This window comes from Mus musculus, chromosome 4, assembly GCF_000001635.26.
Source record: "Mus musculus strain C57BL/6J chromosome 4, GRCm38.p6 C57BL/6J".
In the NCBI taxonomy this organism is placed as follows: Eukaryota; Metazoa; Chordata; class Mammalia; order Rodentia; family Muridae; genus Mus; species Mus musculus.
In genome coordinates, this window is record NC_000070.6 from 44,674,631 (window position 1) to 44,698,280 (window position 23,650).

General features: G+C 46.0%; 1 protein-coding gene and 1 long non-coding RNA gene across 3 annotated transcripts in view; one reads left to right on the forward strand and one right to left on the reverse strand.

The window, feature by feature from the left end:
- The window catches only part of Pax5 (paired box 5), a 185,947-nt gene that overhangs the window by 149,883 nt on the left and 12,414 nt on the right, over positions 1-23,650 (reverse strand). Inside the window, exons 2-5 of the mRNA NM_008782.3 lie at positions 22,892-23,057; positions 17,205-17,402; positions 8,039-8,103; positions 4,810-4,938 (exon numbers count right to left, since the gene is read on the reverse strand). Of these exons, the coding sequence (NP_032808.1) occupies positions 4,810-4,938; positions 8,039-8,103; positions 17,205-17,402; positions 22,892-23,057 (558 nt within the window). The remainder of the gene's footprint in view (positions 1-4,809; positions 4,939-8,038; positions 8,104-17,204; positions 17,403-22,891; positions 23,058-23,650) is intronic.
- Gm12462 lies at positions 6,581-11,274 on the forward strand. Of its 2 annotated transcripts, none has more exons than XR_003955387.1 (3): positions 6,581-6,907; positions 7,330-7,697; positions 8,804-11,274. It is a non-coding gene; the product is annotated as a predicted gene 12462 (long non-coding RNA). The 2 variants fall into 2 exon arrangements; XR_003955388.1 differs by lacking the exon at positions 6,581-6,907 and adding an exon at positions 7,092-7,116.

Genomic DNA, 23,650 nt, shown 5'->3' on the forward strand with positions numbered 1-23,650 from the left:
TGTTTGTTCTAAACCTAAGACTCTTTACTCAGTCAGGGCTTTCTGTGGTGGCCCCAACCTGCCAGACAGAGGTTCCGTGACTGCAGAGACCAGAGACGCCATTTGCTCTCCTTGTTAATCAGGAGGTCTCTAAAGGAACACGAGCGACCCATTCTGCCGGGAAGCAGTTATTGAGCATCTGTTATATGTTTAGTGTTGTTCAATACAGTAGCCATTAACCTACTAGGATGAATAAGCACTGAAGATATGGCTAGTGCAACTAGAAATAAAGGTTTTCTTCTTGTTTTGAAACAGATTTACGGTGTATCTTAGGCTGGCCTTGAACTCCACAGTGCAGGCTGCCCTCAGACTCACAGCAATCCTCCTGCATCCTTCCCCACAGTGCTGAGATTGTAGGCGTGCTCCGCCAACCACATTTGTCCACATTTTCAGATTTCATCTCAATTCACTTAAAAGTTTTAAAAAATCGAAACCAGGCTGGTAAGGCAACTCGGAGGATGAAAGTGATTGTGGTCCAAGCTGGATGACGTGAGTCACCAAGAACCCACATAAAGGGGGAAGGGTAAGACCACGTGCACAGAGTTGTCCTTTCAACCCCACGTGTCATCCACATGCCCTGACACACACAGCACACATAAACAGCGGTAGTAACAATTAATAATTTAAAATAAATAGCAAAAAAAATACAAAATAACCTTCCCTCTATCCAAACTTCCTTGTTCCAAGAGTCTTGATAACATTCGACTCGAGGCTTCAGAGGTTTTGGCATCCAAGCTGAGGCGTACTGCACCATGTGAAATGCACACCGCATTTCAATGACTGGCAGCATGTCCCATCTTAAGACTCCATTAAATGTTGAACTGATAATGTTTAGACTAAGAAAATACGTTGTTAAGATTAATTTCACTTGTTTCTGTGTAAGTGTGTGTGTGTGTGTGTGTGTGTGTGTGTGTGTCCGAGCTCATGGATGTGTGCCTATGTACATGCACACACACAGCATGTGGAGGCCAGAGACTGGCCTTGGGTACCTTCCTCTGTTGCACTCCACATTTGTGGGTTTTTTGTTTTTTGTTTTTTTATTTGTTTGCTTTATTTGGTTTGGTTTTTTGTTTTTGTTTTTGTTTTTGTTTTTGTTTTTTTGGTTTGGTTTGGTTGTTTGGGGGTTTTGTCGTTGCTGCTGTTTTGTTTTGTTTTTGTTTTTTTGAGACAGGGTTTTCACTGAACCTGGATAGTAGCAGTATGGCTAGGCTGTTATATGTTTAGTGTAACCAGTGAGAGCCAAAGATCCTCTGTCTCTGTCTCTCCAGAGCAGGACTCTAGGCTCACACTGCGCCTTGCAGCTCTTTAGGGTGCAGGGGATCCAAAGCCTGGTTCTCATGTTTATCTGGCGAGTACTTTACCGACCAAGCTTTCTCCTTAATCTCTAGCTCTGTTTCTTTCTTCTCCTTTTTACTCAGGATTGGTTTGGGAGGAGGTGATTTTTTTTTTTAAGGTTTCTTTTTGTTTATCTTTTGAGACTAGGTTCCCATAGCCCAAGCTGGCCTCTAACTTACCATGTAATCTGAGGCTGACCTTAAACTCCTGATCTTCAAGTGTGTTACCACCCTCAGCTCCAATTTTAGTTTTTTGAGACAGTCTTGCTGTACAGCCAAGCTGACCTTGAACTCAGCCCCACCATCCAGTGCTAAGAGAGAAGGACACAGACACTTCTGTCCTTCTGGTTATCGTTTGGTCTCCAGAAAGTAGTTAAGCCCACCTGTGGCTTTTGATCAGCTTCTGGGCAGAGCTTGTAGGCTAGTGATTCCCATACCCACATCAACACCCCTAAATATTCAGCAGAGTAGTTCTTGACTCTCTAAAGCTATTCTATTTCCAGACTAAAATGCCAGGGGCTACAGTCAGTGTTGAGCCACCGCCAACATGTTTTCCACCTCTCTCCCTGTCCAAGTCGTGAGGCTGGCCCCTCTCTGCATATGTTCACTAGGTCCCAGACTGGGCACACTCTCTGTTACCTTTGACTGGCGTGTTCTCTCTCCTGAGCCCTCTGATGCACCTCCTGAGAAGAGCCCTCCTAGACACCTTGGATCAAAAGAGACCCCCTTCCTGCTTTGCTCATCCCACCCCTAAAGAAAGTCTCACCTCCCACACACCACCCTTTGAAGGGACTCAGGGCTGTTTCTCTTGACCCTCTAGCCAGCCCTCCACATGAGGTTGTGTGCATGCATGTATCGTTGCTTCCCCAACCCTGAGGTCTGGTCAGGAAATGCCCACAGGGCAAAACCCCGCTCCAAGCTGGAAATGACGGTGCACCAGGGAGCTGAGTGAGGAACCCCACTGGGAAGCCTCAGTTACGGCCTGAAGATGTGGCATGAGATGCTCGAGCGGTCTTCCTCCTGACCCTTGAACATCCTTTTCCTGATGAGACTCTTCCTGCTGACCATCCTAGAGAACAGTGCCTTTCCATAGCCACAGTATGATGTCTAGTCCAGCTGGTCCCCACCATGCTCAGCCATTTCCCTCTGTGTTGCCCTGGTTACTGAGCTCAAATCCCTGACCTCAAGGTCTCACCACACCCTCAACAGCATCCAACCTACTAGCCGTGTTCTGGTGCCTGCCACTCCTTTTCATACCCACCGAGGGCTCTGCCCAGGCGCAGGCTGCTTCATCCCTACTCCTCCTCTCTGGAGGATCAGGCAGGTGACAAGCATTCAGATGATGCCAGGGGATGAGGTCACAGGGTTCTTTAGTTCCTTTCCTTCCCCATCTACGCAAGCTATGTGTCTGTCAATGTCACAGAGCACCCTGGAACCTTGGTTACCTTCCCTGGTAAAGTGAGGGTGCTGACTCTGCCCCATTCATCTCTCTTTTGGGCCAACGTAGGGGATCATGTGAATACAGGAGAGTGAGAAAGGATGAGGTGCCCTGTGCAATGCCCCACCCCACCCCCCCATCCTGACATCTCCCTGACAAGAGCTGCTTCTCTGTTAGACCTGCTCTGTTCTTGTTGAAGCAGGACAGCTTTGAGGGGGCCTCAGACAGCTGCACAGATGCCCCCAATCTCCCCAACCCTGTAGTTTCCAGCACTATCAACTCCTTCCATGCCACAGACTGAAACTTCACCCCAAATCTTCCTGGGGTTCAAGGCTCTACCAAGAGATTCAGTACTAGGACTGTGAGCATCCAGTCCTATGTCTCATCCTGAATGTTCTTGTTTTGTTTTTGAGACAGGCAAACTGTCTCAAATCAGTATAACTCTCTAGTGGGGCTAGAGGGAGGGCCTGGGGGGCCCTCCCTGCTCAGAATCTGTCTGTTAATACACATTAAACTAGTTTTTTTTTCCTTTCTCTAAAAAGAAAATCTCTGCCTGAGTTTTTCAATTGCAAGGGGGCATCTTCTAAGCCAGCTTTTCACTGTGATCAAACACAGCCAGACACCAGCTTGGCACAACTGCTTATCGTCCAGGTGACATGGAGAGAAAAGATGACACCATCAACTCCATAAACCAACAGAGATGGCAGGACAACTGCCTCCCACAGCAAGCCGGCACAGCAACCCACTGAGCTAAAGACTTCTGACATCTGTTCCAAGGCATGGGAGCCAGGGAAGGAGGCAAGGCACACTCTTAAGAGCCATGAATCATGCCAGCTTGGCCTACCACTGCACACTGAAGCCACAGGCCCATCTCCAACGCCTGGCACACACAGACCCCAGGCCAATCCACCACTGAGCTGACTAAATTTTCTAGCTACAGATCTTAAACAGTTAGGCATGTATTCATGAGGACATACATCCCTTACATGATGCTAAGGAAGAGTTGTGCCAGCAAATAGAAAATTGAATCAAAATTCTGTAACTCTACTCTCCAGTCCTAGACCAGAGCTCACACACAGACACACAGACACACACTCACACACAGACACCCTCACAGACACAAAGACACTCTTACACACACACACACACACACACACACTCACACACAGACACCCTCACAGACACAAAGACACTCTTACACACACACACACACACACACACACACACACTCACACACAGACACCCTCACAGACACAAAGACACTCTTACACACACACACACACATTTTCAGACTGAGAGTTCCAGGCGGTCATTTCTCCTCTCAAACTAGCTAATGTCAGCCAGTGCCAATGGCCCATGCAGCAGAAGGAGACCAGGTTACTGTAGCACGTGCCCTACACAGACGTGGCTAGATTCAATTTCACAGGCAGCACAGAAAAAAGTTGTCTCTTTGTAATCCCCAGGAGGCCCCAGGGCTCCTTCCTCTCAAGTCCAAGGGCAAAAATGAGACGGTTATTTATTTCCCTCCATCCTCCAACGTCATTGCTCCACTTTCTCCAGAGGAGTGTTTCCAGTCCCTGCCCTTTCTTCTCAACATGTGTCCCTTACTGCAGGACAAAGCAACAGCTGCCCCACCCAACCCCTCTCCTGCCTCCGAAACCCACAAAGGAGATGCTAGTGCTAAGCTCAGACCTTCTACACACTGCAGCTCTGGGGCACCATGTCTGTCCTCAGGATCCTCTTAAAGTGGCTGCAAAGCACGGGCAGCAATGGCTTTTCTCACCCAAGGAGTAAAGATGGGAGGAGACCAGCCAGGAAGGAGTCCTCCCATACAGGCCCCTGTCCATCTTCCCTGTCTCAGGAAAGGCTAGGACCCTGGGAAGCCCGGTCCTCTGCAGCTAAGCATGTCGTACTGCACTTTTGTTTCCCCCTTCTGCGAGGGTTCCACACAGACCCTGCTAGGTGCATTCCGGGTGGGGATGCGCAGCCATCTCTTACCTTCATCCCTCTTGCGTTTGTTGGTGTCGGCACTGGGGGACGTGATGCCCAGGATGCCACTGATGGAGTATGAGGAGCCCGCGGAGTCGGTGCTCACCGATGACACCTGCGTCACGGAGCCTGTAGACACTGTAGAAGGAGAGGGGTGCCGGCCTGTCACAGAGGTGCTCACTAGATATACTGGGCTGGGTACAACTGCTGCAGAAGGGCAAGTGCCAGCTCAAGGATACCCACCCCGACCCAGCAGAAAGGGAATACAAGCACAGAATAAAAAGGGAATTTACTAAGATCCCAGCCAGTCCAAGAGTGCAGGAGACAAGAGGGCGGGGGTAGAGTGGGTGGTGCCACCTCCAGTGCTGGAAAGACACCTAGATGCATTCTGGAGTCATGTTCATCTCTGCTGACATTCCATCCATGCATGTATTCACACACACACACACACACACACACACACACGCTAAGTAAAGTGCAATAAGAAGAATGCTCTTCACTGGTGAACACTGGAGAACGATAATGTATCTCCACTGCTACCACGCTTTCCACTTGATCCCTGGAGTAGCCCAGGCTCTACTGGTTATTTCTATTTGCCAAATGAGAAGAGTTAGTTCCACAGGGTGAATTGGTTCCAGGTGACCCAGCTAAGCAGCACCAAGCTTAGCCTCAGTTCTAATGTTTCCCTTCCAAGAAGTGGAAACAGAGGTGGTGACTTATTGTGGCCGGGGCCAGGTCTCTAAGTCCCTCAGGGTCAGGAGGAGAGGGGACTTCAGTAAGTTTCCCAATGACTCCTCGTCTAGAGTCCAGGAGACCCATAAGGGTCCTCTCTAACTACGGGGCTGGATTTCCACTGGTGAGAGGGAGGGGTTCTTCCTCCATTGGTGAAAACCAGCAGACCATCCTCACACCTCTCCATGGGCAGCCAGCTGGAGGCAGGTGGAGTCTTCACTTTGCAAAGCAGGATGTGGCTGGGGGTGATAAGTCACGTTTCTTGGAGCAGAGGTAGCACCTGCCTCTGAAGATCTAGAGGGCACAGTGCCTTTCTGCTCACATTTGAGCTTGGTTTTAGAGCCTTTTAAAGAGACACCAAAGCAGAGATTGCTAACTTCTCTTTCTCTTCACCAGAAAAAGCTCCTCAAAATAGATTTATGCAAATCCCACAACCTCTTCTGTACCGAGGTGCAAAGAACAAAAAGTAAAAAAATAAAAGTAAAAAGATCATTTGGGACTTCAAACAACAGTCCGTGGAAGCCAGGCTTGGCCGTGTCACTGGCAGAGCCAATGGCAGTTGCTTAGTTATTTTGTAATTACACAGGGCACAGAGGACCCAGGTCCCAGTTCTGGCTTCACCTACGACTTTAAACTAGTCACTGAACCTCTGTGGTCTGGAGCCCTCAGTGCTCAATAAATCCAGACATTATGTGAGGCTATATACATGTGAGATTAGGTTTTAATAGATATTTCTGGGGCAAAACATACCACTCTGCTGAGTTACTGTAGAATTATTCCTGATACTACTGAAAGACAGTTGTTTGTTTGTTTTTAGGCTATTCACCCTGGAACAGTTAAAGCCAAATGAAATGTCAGGTACAAACACCCCTCACCCCACCCAGGAAACCCTCTTCAGTCCGTCCTTCCACCCCAAGAAGAGGGTGCTCCCCTTCTGCTACACAAGCAGACCTGTTTTGGGGGCTTTGGTTGGGGTTTTTTGTTTGTATTTGTTTTGGTTTTGTTTGTTTGTTTGTTTGTTTTGCTTTGTTGGTGGTGGTAGTGGTGTTTTGTTTCGTGGTTTTGCTCTTTTGTTTTGTTTTGTTTTGTTTTCCCAAATTCCCTTCCCACACTCCCCCCATGGGACTGGAAGCCCTTGAGAACAGGAATTTCTGTCTGGCATTGATGTTACGCCAGGCTCCACATCACGGGTGCATAGTGAAGTCTTTCAAACGGCAGTGCTGAATGGGAATGGTTTCTGGGCAGGGAGGACTTCTGTCTTACCTTCAATCAAAGAGCCATCCTTAGAGGACCAGAAACCCCAGAAAACACCTTTGTGACCCTTCATACAACAACAAGGAAACTGGTGCTCAGAGCTGAGAGGTTCATTGACTGGGTGAGTTGAAGCCAGACCTCTGACAGTTTTCTCATCGCCAGGTTTTTATTGAAAGAAAGGATGGCAGTGGTGCCAGTGAGAAGCCCCATTGGTTAGTTGCTGTTCTTTCAGAGGACGTGAGTTCAGTTCCCAGCATCCATATCAGATTGCTCATAATTGCCTGTAACTCCTGCTCCAAGGGATCCAGTGCCCTCTTCTGGCTTCCTCAAGTAAGCACACACACATTGTACACACACACATTGTACACACACACACACACTGCACATACACACAGGTTTAACTGGCAGTGATAAATGTACAGGGATACTCCACAACCTGGGGTGCAGTTCTGCAGAATTCTCGGGGTGTGAAACTTGCAGAAGCTTTACTCAACAGTTACCGACTTTCTTACAATAGAGTAACTACTCCCCCTCTGCCCCCAGGAACCCGCAAGCATTCCCTTGTCCCAAGTGGAGAAATGACATCAAGAACGTGCCCTGACTATAAACGTCATTTTCAACTCCTCTTTGAAGAGGAACCAGGAGGAAAGTTTAGACTTTTGAATGTGGTGAATTATGACTCTACCCTAGTGAGTCATGGCCACTCAGACTTCCCTTGTGGACCTCGGAAACCCCTCAGGCAGCCCTCAACAGTTGGCAGAGTACGAGAGAGCGAAGTGAGAGCAAGGGAGAGAAAAAAGTTTGAGAAGTTTTGCTACATCTTCACTCAAGACTGCAAGCACACAAAGCATCGCAGAAGGCTGGTTATAGAAGAAGAAAAAAACACATTCAAAACTACTTACTGACTAATGGTGCAGAAAATGTTATGAATAAGTATCCCTTTCTTGATTTATTACTTTAATTATCTGACATTCTATAGACCCCCATTAGTGGATTTTTTTTTTGGCTTAGATTTCAATTTTCTGTCTCATGGTGAAAGCTATTTATCATAATAATCAGTAAAATTCAAAACCTTTTAGCAGTATTTATAAAATTCATTTGCCAGGTTCAGCCCTTGGAGAATGACAAAGAAGGAGTATTAGGACGCGTGTGAAGTGTTTTATGCAGAATTATCTGTCCATAAGAATGATTAAAAGTTCTTTAGAATATTTGGAGCCCATTAGATTTTCAAATTTTTTTAAAAAGTTCTTACCTATGCTGTGACTGGAAGCTGGGACCGGCTGATTGGGGGGCTGCTGTACTTTTGTCCGAATGATCCTGTAGGCAGTTGGGGGGAAAAAAAACAAATGACTATTTACCATTGAGAAGGAAAGAGACCCTGAGGCTGGTGTGTCATTCCCTTGAGAGAGGGCTTGCCTGGCATGAGGGAAGCCCTGGGTTCCATCCCCAGCAAGGAATAACCTGAATGTGGTGCTGCACACCCATAGTCCCAGCACATGGGAGAAGGAGGTAAGAAAATCAGAAGTTCAGAGTTATCCCCAGCTGCATAACAAGTGCTAGCCTCGTATAGCATCATCCCTACCGAGAGAGAGAGACAGAGACAGAGACAGAGACAGAGACAGAGACAGAGACAGACAGAGACAGAGACAGAGACAGATACAGAGACAGAGAGACAGAGAGAGACAGAGAGAGAAAAGAAAGAGACCTTGGCTAGGTAAGCAGAGACACAGGAGAAGAGCAGAATTGGGAGATTATGAGCCCAGGCTGGGAATTAGGAGTTCTGAAGGGATTTTTCCCATGGCTGTCTTTGGGTGGCTTGCACCCACCATTCCTGGACCCTCAGAACCTCTCTGATCATTGTGTGCGTGTGCATGAGCATGTGTGTGTGCGCGCGCACGTGCGCACTTTGGTTTAGTTTTCTGAGATAGAATCTCATCTAGCTCATCTAGCCTCAAGCTCCCTATGTACCAAAGGCTGTCCTTGAACTCCTTCCTGATTCTCCTACCTCTCCTACTAGGTGCTGGGATTTCAGGTGTGCACCACCACACCTGGCTGAGCACTTCCTTTTCTGAAGAAAGAAGATGATGGGATACTGGTCCAGGTTGGCCTAGCAGGTGTATCTGCAGCCCTGTCGGAGATCCTTCCCCTCTCTAGAGCTCGACCTCCACCCGTGGGACAGAAGAACTGAACCAGGCAACCTGTCTGTCCTCTGGCAGTGCTCCTGTGTTGGTTTCTTGGCCCTAAGGACTCCACAAATAAGATGAATGCACCCACCAGGGGAATCAGCAAGGGAGAGCATGCGTGTCACGGAAGGGTTGAAGTGCTGCCCAGAGAAAAGCACTTGGCTTTTTCACCAAGAAGCCAGCTCAGATCCATCTCATGAGGAGGAGCTTAGCTGCAGTGCTTGATGCTATTTCCAGAGTTTCACCATGTTGTCCAACGATGACAACAGGGAGAAAAAAAACACCAAAAAGTTGGCCAAAGACACAGAAGCCAGTAAAGAAATGTGAGGCAAAGTCACAATAGGTCACAAAGGCAGAGTCACAATAGGTCACAAAGGCAGAGTCACAATAGGTCACAAAGGCAAAGTCACAATAGGTGATCCAAAGGCAGAGTTCAGGACCAATTCATCCACCTGGTCCTATATGACAAACTCTGTAGACAGTGCCCAACTATAAACCACTCCAGCTGTGCTCTCTGAGAGACTGAAGACTCCAGGTGCCCTGGCTAGAGCAGCCTTCAGGAGTGTCTTAGCAGAAGATGCATCAACCTGACTACAAAGCACAGAGCCCATGTCATTTACACCACCAACACGAAGAATAGAGATGTCCTAGCTACTGCCAAAGATGCCAGAGGACGTTCAACAGACAGGATATTTGAAAAAGTAAAACTTTATTAAACGAAAACCAACAAACTTTATCATAGAAAGGACCCACATAGCTGGGAGCCAGAAGGGTCCCCAGTTTGCCTCTCTAGAGTCTTGGTTGCAGTTCTAGCATGAATCTCACTATGACCTTGAGCAAGACTGCTCCATTGTGGCCTCAGCTCAGACACGGAGGTACCATAAATTGTTCTTTGATTATTTTAAGTAATCAAATACTTTTCATGAAAAAATTAAAGCTTTGCAGGGAGGCTCTCTGTATTTAAAGATCAAGGCTGCAATGACTTCTCTTTCCCCGAAGCCTGGCAGCTCTGCCGCTCTCCAGGAGCATGGGGAGGGAGCCCTGATGGGGAGCTTCCAGCAGGATCAGTGGGGGCCTCAGACACCACTAGCATGGCACACCTTTGAACACAGAACAATGACAACCAAAAGTCCCTGGAAATGGGTGAGGCGTGATATAATAAAATATTGACTTTCTCTAGAAAAGTTCTGTTCCTGGCTCAAACTGTTCCTGTCTAAAAGGACATTTGGTAGAGTTCTACTTCATTATTAAAGTACTCTGTGTTTATTATAGTCTACTTTTCACTTTTCTGTGCATGAGCATGTGCCTGTATACTCCAGTGCACATCGTGTGAGTACATGTAGAAGCCAAGAGACAACCTCGGATGTTGTTATTTGGGGTAGGCTGGTTGCCAGCGACCTGGAGTCTGTCTTCCCCCTTCCTTCACCATATGGGCACCAAAGATCAAGCAAGCACTCAGGTTGGTGGTGAGCATCATCACTTGGCTGAGCCATCTCCCAGAACTCTACCCAGCTTTTATAAATGTGGATTCTAAAGGACTCAAAATTAGGTGCCTGTTCTCACAAGGAAAACCCTTTGCCCCCTGAGCCATTTCCCCAGATCCACTATAGACTGTGGGGATAACACATAAGTATAAAGAAGATATCTATGAGGTGTGGTGCTGCATATCTGTAATCCCAGCCCTTGGAAAGCTGAGGCACAAAAGACTGAAAGTTTGAGGCCAGCCTGAACTATCAAGACCCTATCTCAGAAGAAGAAGAAAAAAGAGAAAAGGAAAAAAAAAACACTACATTCACATTGGATACATAGTTATACCCACATCCCTGCTGCTGTTTCAAAACACCATTTTCCACCAACAAGCAAGGATTAAGCTGTGCACTCTGTTTTCATCTCCTGCACTTTACACAGGACAAACCGTTGTATCTGAATGACTGTTTCAAGGCTGCCCTGGGTTCCCAGCTTCTGCACAGGAAGGACAGAAGTAGCAGATGCCTCCTGTTGACCTCGCTGGAAGTCGGCTCTGCCTCTGCCTGACCTTACGTGCAGCTTGGTGCTCGGCACCCAGGGTACTTGACATCGGTAGCTGGTCTCTGGAATGGACTTGTTCATGGATGCTACAAGCCTAACCACAGAGTGTCAGAGCCCTGACCACCTGAGTGAAGTCTTCGGCCCTTTTCTGATGAGTCAGCTTAAACATTTCTTCAAATGTATTGAGCATATGTATACATTTGTTTCTTTGTTACAATTCTCAAAGTAGTTGTTTCCATTAAGCAAACAGTATATAAATACAAGACAAGACCTGGGAGTAAGATTCTTTTTCTTGACCTCTTGAATTATGTTGTTCCCCAACCTGGTTTTTAAAAAGTTTTTCAAGATTAAAGTGTGTGTGTGTGTGTGTGTGTGTGTGTGTGTGTGTGTGTGTGTGTGTGTGTGTGTGCTGGAGTCAAAGGACAACTTCCAGAAGTTGATTTTCTTCTTCCACCATATGGATTGAAAGGATAAACTCAGGTTGTCACAAGATGTGTCAAGTAACTACCTGCTGAGCCATCTTGGCAGCCTTGATCTAATGTGTGTGTGTGTGTGTGTGTGTGTGTGTGTGTGTGTGTATGTGTCTACAATGATGTAGCAGATATGTAAGTATATAGATGTTAGATATGCATCCTATTCCCTACTGAAGTCCAGCTTAAAACCCTCACTTTTTATTATATTTGTCTAAAGACAAAACAAAGTGTATTTTTCACGTCTTTTCAAATACCTGTAAATCACTGGCAAAGTGTTATGAGAGGTCAAGATCCATTAGCAGGCCACGGCAGCAGAGGAGTAAGTGGACAGACCCCAAAACCAGAGCTCTGGAGTTCAAATCCAGTCTTCAGTTTCCCTACCTCAGTTCCATCATCGTGAAAATGAGAGTAAGAATCAATTGTACCCCCCATGGAATTATTATTATTATTAGGGTTGAATTAATAAACTAGCCATATGTGGCTAGTAATGATGTTCAGATGAGCTGATCCTCACTGTTGTCCTCATAAAGATGAAGGAGAAGCTTCAACTTTAAAATATTTAGACACTTAAGGCATATGGAACAACTGTGATCCCAGCACTCAGGAGGCTGAGGCAGAAGGATCCCGAGTTCAAGGACAGCCTGGGGTTCATAGTGAGACCATATCTAAAGTAAATATATAAGGCCCGTTCTATATTGCTGAGAATACGCATGCTGAACGTGGCCCAGGGTAACATATTAGCATGCTCTGGTTTAATACTGATGAAGAGACGGAAGCCCAGCATCGTCCAGTGATTTAGCCAGGGGCACACAGCACAGGGTTAGTCCAGACCCCTAGCTCCCAGGCCTGAGATGCATCTGAAGGAAGTGGTCCCCTCAGCTAATCAGGGCCTTATGAAGCACCGAAGCTATTTAGACTCAAAATCCATTTTTCAGAATCTAAAGAATCTTCCATTGCAAGCATTTAAGGATCCCATTCCGACATCATCTCCCTCCTTTGAAAAACTAGGTCCTCTTATGACCATATCCCACCACCTCTCACAACTACACTGTAAACAAAAAAGTAAAAAATAAATATATACAAAAATATACATTGTGGTGCCTTGGAAAAGGTACGATGGGGTCTGGGGATGTAGCTGGCTGGTATGGTGCCTGCCCAGCGCATGCATAAACAAGGCTTTACTGTCAGGCTCTGGCACCACCCAAGCTCGCTGTGATCCCAGCACCCCAAGGTAGGAGGGTCAGAAGCTCACAGTCATCTTTGACTGCATAGTAAGTTCAAGGCCAGCCTGGGCTACCTGAAACTGTCTCAGAAAGGGGGCTAAGGGCTGAGGAGATAGCTCAGCAACTGAATCGCTTGGCAGGCAAGCATGAGAACCAGAGTTCAGATCTGAGAAACTCATGTAGATGCTGAGCAGCCTGTCTGTAATGCCAACCTCAGAAGGCACAGACCGAGGATGCCCACTGCAAGGTGGCTAGCTAGAGCAACCATCAGCAAGCACTGGGTCTCGCTGAGAGGTCCTGCCTCAACAGTGAGGTTGGATACTGATTGAAGATGAGTCTTGACATGAAGCTCCAGCTTAGACATACACACGTGTAACAACAACAAGAAACACACACACACACACACACACGCAAAGCAAAAGTAAGGCTGGCATGCTGGCACGTGCCTGCAAACCCCAGCACTCAGGAGGTTGAGGCAGGTATATAGGCAGTCAGAGAGCTATCTGGACCACAGGGCAAGCCCAACTCCAACAAAACAAAACAAAAATAACTAAATAAAGTAGTTAATGATCTATTCTTCACCAGGCTACCTTCATCCCCTGCAAAGTTGTTGGTTATAGAGTAAAATAGCAAGTATGTATAAGTTTTGAGGTTTTCCATAAAAGTCTGACCTGAGCCAGTAAGGCTGGACCCTAATATTCAAAAACACACACACACACCAACCAGTTGGTGCTAAACAGAGCTTACACACACACACACACACTGGGAATGCCACTTGTCCCAGCAGTAAACCACTAATTTAGAGCCACAGAACTGGAAGAGAAGAAGAAAAACCTCACTCTACCCACCATCTCTGTCTGCCCTGACACCCGCCTGCCTCAAGACTCCCAAATACAGCATCCCAAATGAGTTTAAGTCCCAGGAAGTCTCCCACCAGCCTGATAGAACTGCTTCAGTGATATTTAGCTCCACATCAGCATTCTTTCCAGACTTGGTTTCTGAAGACAGCAGTGTGGTGCCTCTAGAGTGGGTGGTAGAGAGGACCCCGTGGCTACTAGAACAAATACAAATGCAGATATCACCTTCTATCTAGCTGTTTGAAATAGAGAGACAGTGAGACTTGCCTTGGTGGACACATGCTAGGAGAGAGCTAGGAACCCTCTTTCTCTTGACACTTGCAACAGACTCTGCCTTCTTATAAAAAAGCAGTTCTGTGGTGGACAGCACAGGCTTCCCAATAAGTTTGGAGTGGGGGTGCATTAGCAAGAGAATCCTTCACGTTTGAGGTACTCTCACTGAACGTGCAATGAGGAGTCCCCAGCAGGAGCCCCAGAAAGAAGTTCTGGGAAGATCTGAGGATGCCAGGTATCATAGACAGAAAAGCACGTCAGCCATGATGCTCTGAAATAGGGAAGGAAGGGTGATGTCTCCTTCTGGCCTCCTTCCCATAGGAGGTGGCTTGCAGAGACCTTTAAGACATGGACACCAAGTGTCATTTTGCTATTGACTCTATGTTCATCTCCATCTGCAGCACCTTTCCCCTGGCCTTCCCATCTGGGCCTTAGCTTCTACACTTGCCACAGGACAGCATCAGGCCCGAGGGATGTGACAGGCCACAGATGGAAAGCCCACGTGGAAATACACTCAGTCAGCTACATCTATGGACTAAGATACCCTAGGGACCCCAGAGTCTAGCTATGGCTGCAGTCACCAGCACCAGAGCCTCCAGTAGCACAGCCCTAGACTCAGAATCAGCCATGCCTGATGTCCCTGGACCATTCACTCAAGTCCACCATCCGCAGCTCCCCAACCACTTCTACCCTTGCAAGGATGAGACGCGATGAGTAAATAAACAAATGCAATGTAAAACTACATTTAAACCCAACATTATCTCAAAGAAACACGTAGAGCAATAATAGGAATGATACACTTGAAACAAATTGCCACCATTTAAAAGTCTAGATGGTTTTCATGCACGTGCAGCCACCTCCACACAGAGATCCTGGGGTCTAGATTCCCTTGAGGAGTGGGAAGGCTCAGACACACTATCCCGGCAGCACTCAGCTGAGACTTGGTAACAGCTGCCCGCCCACAGGGCTGTGCTATCTCCCTTGCCTTGGCCACTGCAGTCTCTGCTCTCATGCCTGGCCTGTTTCTCTCATTAGAAGTCATCTGCCTGGCCCTACCCACATAGGCGACAGAGTTTGAGAGTGCCATGGACAGCCAAGGTTATTTTATGGACAATGTCATCATGTTTGTACCCTACCATGGAAAAAACCCGTGGGATCCCCAAATTCCAATCAGGTGCTTGCCCAAGGTTACTCTGCAGAGAGGACCAACTTCTCCAATATTGCCTCTGTTTCCACCTCTACATTCTCCAATGACCCCCTCAGCTGGACAATTCCTGGCTCATAGGGACCTAAGCAGTATGGTGCTTATCCATGAGAACAAGGTCGGTGAGCGTTGGTATATATCTGGTATAAGTCCATTTGTGCTGTAAACCACATTTTAAAATCTTAGTACCCAAAAAGAGAATGTTCAACAGCTCATTAACAATTTTTATACTGATTGTATGTTGAAATACTTTTTTTTTTCTATATTGGGGGTTAAGTAAATATAACTCCAATTAATTACACATTTCTTTTTACTAGAAATTTTTACTGGGAAATTTCAAATTGCACACATATTGTATCTAATCATAGTATTATTACTACTGTGTGCTATAAATTATATACTATTCCACCCCCCCCCAAGGGCCTGCTGGCATTGTCCTCCCTCCTCGGGTCTACTGCCTAGGACAGGTCTGAAAAACTTGCACCCACTTTCCCTCTTCTTCAGCACCTTGCAAAATGGCAGAGCCTCAGTAGAGATTGGCAAGAGAATCAAATGGGCCAAGAGTTAAGGAATTGGTGGGACTTAAGAAAAATCAACACATCCATTACACAGTGATGCTGTCCATCTGAGTCATCACCCACTGTGCTGTCATCCAGACCAGAGGGGACCTCAGAGGCATTCTAGTCTGACCACTTCTTTCTTGCAAGGGTGAGGAGTTCACAGCACAGTAGGGTGTGGCTCTGAAGAAACTAGAATGGTCCTATTCCCAGACTTCTGGCTTCTTTTTCTTATATGAACACAGTGTTTCTTATGAGAACGTTTGTGTATATTCATCTCATCATTTCATCCCTGGCCTTGGGTGTGTGTGTGTTTCTTTCTTTCTTTCTTTGGATTTTGGAGGTAGGATCTCATGTGTCACTAGGAACTCTCCACATCACCTAAGGATGATCTTGAACTCCATCCTCCTGCCTCTACTGCAATCCCACTGGGATTATAGGCATGTACCACTGTACCAGGTCTAGGTGATACTAGGGATGTAGCCCAGGGGTTCATGTATGCAAGGCAAGCACTCTTAACAACTGAGCTACACCCCCAGCTCCTGACTATAGGCTCAAATGGATCTATCTACAACAGAAAATATCTTCTTCAGGAGAACCACCTCGGGAAGTGGCACACATGTGTAACCCCGCACTCAGGAAACTGAGACAGGGGGATCATTGCAAGTTCCAGGCCAATAGAGGTACAAAGTGAGACTCTCTCTCTCTCATTAAGGAAGGAAGGAAGGAAGGAAGGAAGGAAGGAAGGAGAGAGGGAGAGAGGGAGGGAGGGGAAAGAAAAGGAAAATTTAATAAATTAAAAGGAACGTAATTTTCATTTTATGTAGTATTTTATTTTTTAAATTGGGTTCTTGCTATATAGTCCAGGCTGATCTCAAAAACACTGCCCTCACACTGCTGAAATTATACATGTGTGTTAACACACGTATGCCTAACCAGAAATTTATTCTTAAGGCTCTGATGGTATCCATCAATATGCCTAAGGAAGAGATTCGAGAGGACACCATTGTGAAGTCCACGAAAATGTTATGCCTGGCCCCCTGGTGCTTTTCTGTTTGTTCGTCTTTTCCTGAGTGAGATCTGAGGGTGCATGGGAGCAGGCACCTCTTTGTCTCTGGAGCACCTTAGCATCCTGAAGATTTCACATTAGAATCAATTAGAAAACCCACGACAGTGTCCTAGGCTCTCAGATCTCACTTCAGTTTGGTAGCAGGGCTAGAACAAAGAACCACATGTGCTCAGCCCAAAAAGGACTTTGTTTCCCACACATAAGTGGTTCAACCTCCGTCCCAACTGGAGGCTGGACTGTCTTGTCTGCCTGGGAACCTCTGAGAGGAGTTAGCCCCCAGGGGCAGGGATGTTTGTGAAAGGGTAATCAGGACAATTTATACAGCGTGCTCCACAAAGACAGATGAAGCCAGAGGTGTCAGTCATCCTGGCTCAGGAAACTCAAGCGGCCTGGATATTGGCTTGATGTCCTCTCCCAGTAGCTGAGTCCAGCACTGTCTGTCTTCTCCTTTGCTAACTCATCCCCAGGGAGTGAAAGGAGAAGAGCCAGCTCTTCAGGAGACACATGGGGACCCTTCAGTACACCAGCCCCACCCAAATCCCCAGCCTCACCTGTTGATGGAGCTGACGCTGGGCACAGTGTCATTGTCACAGACTCGCTCTGCCAACAGCCGGTCCCTGATCTCCCAGGCAAACATGGTAGGGTTTTGGCGTTTGTACTCAGCGATTTTTTCCACCACTTTGGGAGTGGCAACCTTTGGTTTGGATCCTCCAATCACCCCCGGCTTGATGCTTCCTGTCTCATAATACCTAGACCCAAGAGGAGAGGACCATAGTTAGCCATGGTTAGCCATGTGAGCCCGCAAAATGGATAAATATTTGAAACATGCAATGTGTGACTCGTGATATACTGAAAACGTAAATAAATCTTTAAATATAGTACAAAAAAGGGCTATTAAATAGCTTGATTGTTTTTTAAACTTTATTTCTTAAAAGTATGCATTTTGTGTACACACATGTCTCCGTGCATGTACGAGTGTGCCAACCTCAGAGGGCAACCTTCCAGAGTCAGTTTTGTCCTTCCACCATGGAGTCCCAGAGATTGAATTCCAGTTACCAGTCTTGACAGCAAGCACCTTGACCAGGTGAGCCATCTGACCAGCCCACTAATAATTTTTTTATTTGTTATATGTTAAAATGACAATCTGTATGCATTGGGTTAAATAAAATTCATAATTAAAATGAATTATACTAGTTTCTCTTTACTTTCTTCCTTTCTTTTTTTTCTTTCTTTTGGTTTTTCGAGACAGGGTTTCTCTGTGTAGCCCTGGCTGTCCTGGAACTCACTCTGTAGACCAGGCTGGCCTCGAACTCAGAAATCCATCTGCCTCTGCCTCCTGAGTGCTGGGATTAAAGGCGTGCGTCACCACACCCGGCTTTCTCTTTACTTTTCTTAATGTTTCAAATTGCCCGTGTGGCTTGTATTATACTATATTGTATTGTATTATATCAGTACTGTAATCATAAAATACATATTTACAGATTATTTTTAAAATGCAAGTTAGTGTTTTCTCTTGGTCCCCTGGCCGTTCTAAAGCACGTAAATTGCTTTAGAAGAGTAAGTGGCTGGACAGTTAGCTGCCATATACTTCTGTGATATAAAATGGCTTTCTACCAGTTAAATGTTTTCTTTGGGTAGCAAAGGATTAAGGTACTTTGACTCTGGCCAAGCCTCTTGAACTAAAATTTCCCCCAGAAAGGTGGTGTAGACCCTCAATTTGCTGCCTCTCCCATCACAACAGACTCTCCAGCATTCTCTCAAGCTGTCCCCTCTACTATACTTTTTTTTTTCCGAAAGAGAAAAACAGTAGCTGATATAAAATTAAAGGGAGTGTGGATTCCAGTGTTAATGGGAAATATGTATTAGAAATCAAATCCCGAGCAATCAGAAAAACCAACCACAATTCTTGCCAGCTCTCCCGGAGGCCTCCCCTGAGGTAAATGGCTGTTTCTAAGGACATTTCCATGCTATCAGCTTTTCCTCGTTAACGCAAATAGGATGTCAGGGTTTTACAGCAAAACCGAGACCAGAGAGAAGAGAGGCATGAAAGACCATTTGTGGGGGGGGATGGCTTGGGTCTTTTTCTGAATTTTAGCAGTCACTGGATGCCTCTGTTTTACAGAGGAATTTGAGTCCCTCTTTCAAAGAAGATTATTGTGAGATTGGAAAAATTTTAATCCAAAAGACATTTTAATAATTATAATGTTTAAACCTAGAGTATTGATAGGAAGTAGGGGAAGGCACTAGAAATGGTGGCACACATCTGTAACCCCAGTGCTTGGGAGGTGGAGGCAAGAGAATCACAAGTTTCAAGGAGACTTGGCTACATACATACAGAGAGGGGAGCGGGAGGGAGGAAGAAGAGGAGGAAGAGGAAGGAATGAGGTGGTTCTGTTGGATGGATGGATGGATGGATGGATGGATGGATGGATGGATGGAAATGTGACCTAGGGCATCATGGAACATATATAGGGTTGCTAGAACTCTCCGCTTAGATAAAACTGTCTAGGGCCAAGTGAATGAATATTATAGAAAAACAATCCTTGTTTTCATTGAGAAGACTGAATCGTTTACAAATTTTAACCATAAAACAAAGCTCAACTTATCTTCCTTCTTTATAAAACTGTTGAAAGATATTTTCTTTAAAAAAAATTGGTCTTAATCACAAAAAAGTTCAATCCAGGGAAATAATAGCTTTCTACAGAAAGTAGAAAGGCACCTAAATTCTGGCACACAGCATCTCCTAAGGATTCTACAGTCCTGCTGGCTTCTCAAGAGAAAGTGATTTGTTAACTGTCACTTAACAACTTGTAATTTAACAACAGCACTCTAGAGTTTATGGAGTTCTTCAAATTACCTTGGTCCTCGCTCATCTTTGGAGGCCAGCAGGATTTTATAGATGAAAAACATAAATAATCAGAAGACTAAGAGACTTGCACAACTCCTTCTGGCTACAGAGACAGACTCTGAATCCAGTGTTCCTCCCACTTCAAGCTTCTGCGTTCATTATAACATTTGAAGCAAGCATTGGTAGTTGTGCTTCTTACAACTGGGGAGAGCTTTACAAGGTCTTTTCTTAAGCATCTTTCACTCATTCATCGAACCAGAAGTCATTGGCTCCTCTTAGGGCACGGATGCTCTCGGCACTTACAGATGTATAGACTGGGTCGTGTTCTCAATGGGACTACAGTGACCACACAGCAGCGCACAGAGCCACAGGGTAAAGCCCCCGCTTACTTGGCTGGCATGCGTCAGCCCAGGGCTCCCTGCCCTGCAGTACTTGAGCAGTGCCAACTGTGTGACTCCACAGTCCCAACAATCGAGGCTTCTGTCTTCCGTTTGACTGACACGTGGGCCAGGCCCTTAGAAACTAACATAGACACCCCCCGAAACCCCAACTCGAGACTGTGTCAAGTGAGGATTCGGACTTAATAACCGTCCTTTCATCTCAGCAAAACAGCCGTGCAGCCCTTTGGCTTACAGACAAAAGGAGAGCGGCAGCCACCAGCACAGTGTCCCTCGATGCAAAGAGCACAAAGAGCATTAGGTTGGGAGTCAAGAGGTGCCATGCCTGTAGTGGCTCTGACACCAAATGGCTCTGTGATCCTGACCAACTCCCTCAGCCCTTCCTTCTCGGCCTCAGTTACCCTGCTTCTGTAAGGGGCGGGTATTTACCCTGATTCCTTCGCAGAGCTACTGTGATGCCAGGAATTCGGAATGACTGAAAAGATTTCGCAAAAAATAAAAAATAAATGAAAGATGAAAGAGAATTTGCATAGAGTGCACAGTTGGGGATTAAAATCCCCACTATTCTAATTTTATCATGTGACATGTCACCAAATTTCAAATGAGAGGAGCCAACAGTCCTGCTCCTGCCTTGGCCTTCATACAGTACCCAATCCTCTACAGCCTTGAATTCTAGAGTGAATGTCTATACTCCTGGAAGCCTACACACCTTCCTGAGCGAACAGGGAGAGCTGCCTGCTCCCAAGGATTTTGCCAGCCTTGCCACACAGCCTTTGAAAACTGCAGCCACCACACACCAAACACTCTATGATCAGCACCCATCAAATTCCTCTGGGGGTCGGGGGGAATCTGTGGATCGAACTGGCCCAGTTTGGAAATTCCCACACACACTGTTTTAGGGCTGAACTTGTTTCTTAAAAGGCAGTTCTAATTAGAGTGACATTTTGTCCACTGTGGTTCTTAGTTATGAAAATAATGAGCTATGAAATTCCAATTTATTGTTGACAACTTAAACGGCCAGGCACCGGAGCGGCGCATAACTTCCGAATGCCACTCTGTCCAGTGACAAATCTATTCTGGTCTATGGGAAGCTGCTGGCCTGACCTCAGTCTTCATGGGAGACGTAAAGGGCTCTAGAGCTCTAGAACATGAGAACCAGTCATGTGTATATCTGAGAAAGGCTCTCGCTGTCTTGAATTTTTCAAACAGAGAACCAAATGAACCGTCAGCTCAGCAAAGATGACTCAGTAAAAACAAAGGAAGAGCCTCCCCTCTCGTCCCCACAACTCCCCCCATACACAAAGAAACCTCACAAGAAGATATTGAAGACCATGCAGCATCAGAAGTGGGACCAGTAACCTCTGAAATAGCTCTCTTCCCACTCTCTCCTCTTCGGTATTTTTCTATTGTGTCTTAAAAGAAAAAAAAACATCCTTTCTTCCCTTTGTTTTCTCTCCTCTCTTTCTGTCTCCTTGCTTGCTCCTTCCCTTTGCTTCACTTGCTCTGACCTTTCTCCCTAAACCACCACCTAAACTCTCTCCCTAAACTGGCCACTAAGCTGATAACCTCCTTGGGCTGGAACTCTCTGGCTAGCTGAGTGTTAAGTAGAACTGGATTGCACCCTCGGCCTCCACAACCGATGTAACCCATGCTAGGCAAGAAGATGGAGAATAAATACTGGGATTAGTGGCCCTAAAGGAACAGTCAGATTCCTGGCCCTGCAACTTCTTAATCAAGACTTCCTATATGGTTTTTCAACATATATGTTGGAAGAATTCTTAAGTCCCAGCAGATGGAACAAGAAGAGCAGAGAGTCATAGGGTCACTGAGAAAACCTGAAATACTTCAAAAAATGTTCAGGCATCAGTTGTTAGAGCACAACGCAAGCTACAGGACAAAGGTAAGGACCACTGATCCCAGCAAGAAAGCCCTGAGCAGCTAAACTTGACACTGTTCCCATCTGCCAGGGCATCCTTAAAACAAATCACATGCCCAGGACATTAAACAAACAAGCAAGCAAACCTATAGATGTGGTTTGGAGTTATTGAGAGAGATGGGTCCCAGAGTCATTTAGCCCTCTGTCCATCCAGCCCAAGTGCTGACTTAGCCAAACATACCCTGGCCAGTCAGCTTGCCTGGGAAAGATTTGTTTCCTCTTCTTAAAACCTGGCTGGTGCTGAGGCTGATGAAACAAAACAAAACAAAACAAAACAAAACAAAACAAAACAAAACAAAACACAGGAGACTAAAAGTCTGCACAGCCCTCTGGGAGGGGGTCATTGTCAGTATTTTTGCTTGCAGCAAATTGAGGGGTCAAGTGGCAACTTTCAAAGGTCAGATTTGAGAGTTAATGTTTGTTGCTAGTTTGTTTTCCAGTGACTGAGTTAATGCATACCTAGGATGCCTGTCACTATGAAAGTAACAAAACACATAGGAGGGAAATTTTGTAGCCAACATGATAAGGCTAATGATACAACTAAAGATGACTGCAGGCTTTTAAAGACAGAATGTACTATTTAAAAGAAAACACTGAGGACTGGGGGTATAGCTCAGCCGGCATTGCTTAGCATGTACACCAACAAAAAAGAAAATAAAGAAACATTCGACTCTGGTCATGCACTATAATCTATTGATCTCCCTCCCACCCAACCATTTCCTTAAACCCCCACACACAAGCTCACCTAAGAGGTTTGGGGGAAATTCTTAAGAGCCTCCTACTCTTGGTTTCTTTAAAATAGTTCAGCAGATTTTTGAGAAGCACATTGTCCCTCCTAACAAAGTCTCCCTATTCCACGTGTCACTGAAAAGAGGAGTTTCCACAGCTACTTTGAATAGGGTGATCTCAAAGACTTTGCAAAGACTCAAGTGCTGGGTGTATGGAGCAAAATGCCCGCCATAGTCTCACGGGGACACTAGCACCTTGAACAGCTGCGGGCTATCTTTTAGCTCTTTCTTTAAAACATTGAAGGAAGCCTGGAGCCCGTGCCTTTACCTGCCAAGAATTTTGCTGACACAACCATGGCTGACCCGAAGCTGCCTGGAGATGTCGCAGGGCCTGACACCTTGATGGGCAAGTTCCACTATCCTTTGGCGGACTACATCTGGGAGTGGCCGTCCATTCACAAAAACCCCCCCAAGCTGATTCACTCCTCCATGTCCTGAAACAGATCAGAAACAAAAAGCAAGGGGAAGGGTGGTTAGAACCAGTCACATAGTACAAGTGCCCTTGTGAGCACCCAGACCCCTCTGAGATCACAAATGGCCGGCAGGCTCGATAGATGCCTTACACCTGGTGTCAATCATGCGGATGACATAAGGATCCTAGATGGCCTTTTAACTCCAGTCTCAGTTTTTGACCATCTGCAGGCAGTCAGCTGAGCCACCAGGAGCTCCTTACACTGTTTCTTGAGTTACTAGCATTTTTCTCTTCATTTGGGGGAAGGGGTAAGGGGACTGTAAAAGGCATCTATAGGACAGGAGCTCAATCTAAGGAAGATCCCGGGGAGAAGATTACGGTCTTAAAATAATCACACGTAAAGAGAAAAAAAATAGTGGAACTTGTTTAACATTTAACAAATGTCTTCAAAGGTGAAACAGGCTGTTCTAATAGCTACATCTCAAGGGGGAAAGTGTTTTCAAATCAGCAATCTAATTCAAGAACTGAAGACTTTCTTTCTTAATGACCAGCATTTTCAGATCACTGAGACAAAACCTAACTGCTGCCTTGATATAAAGATAGGAAGAAAAAACA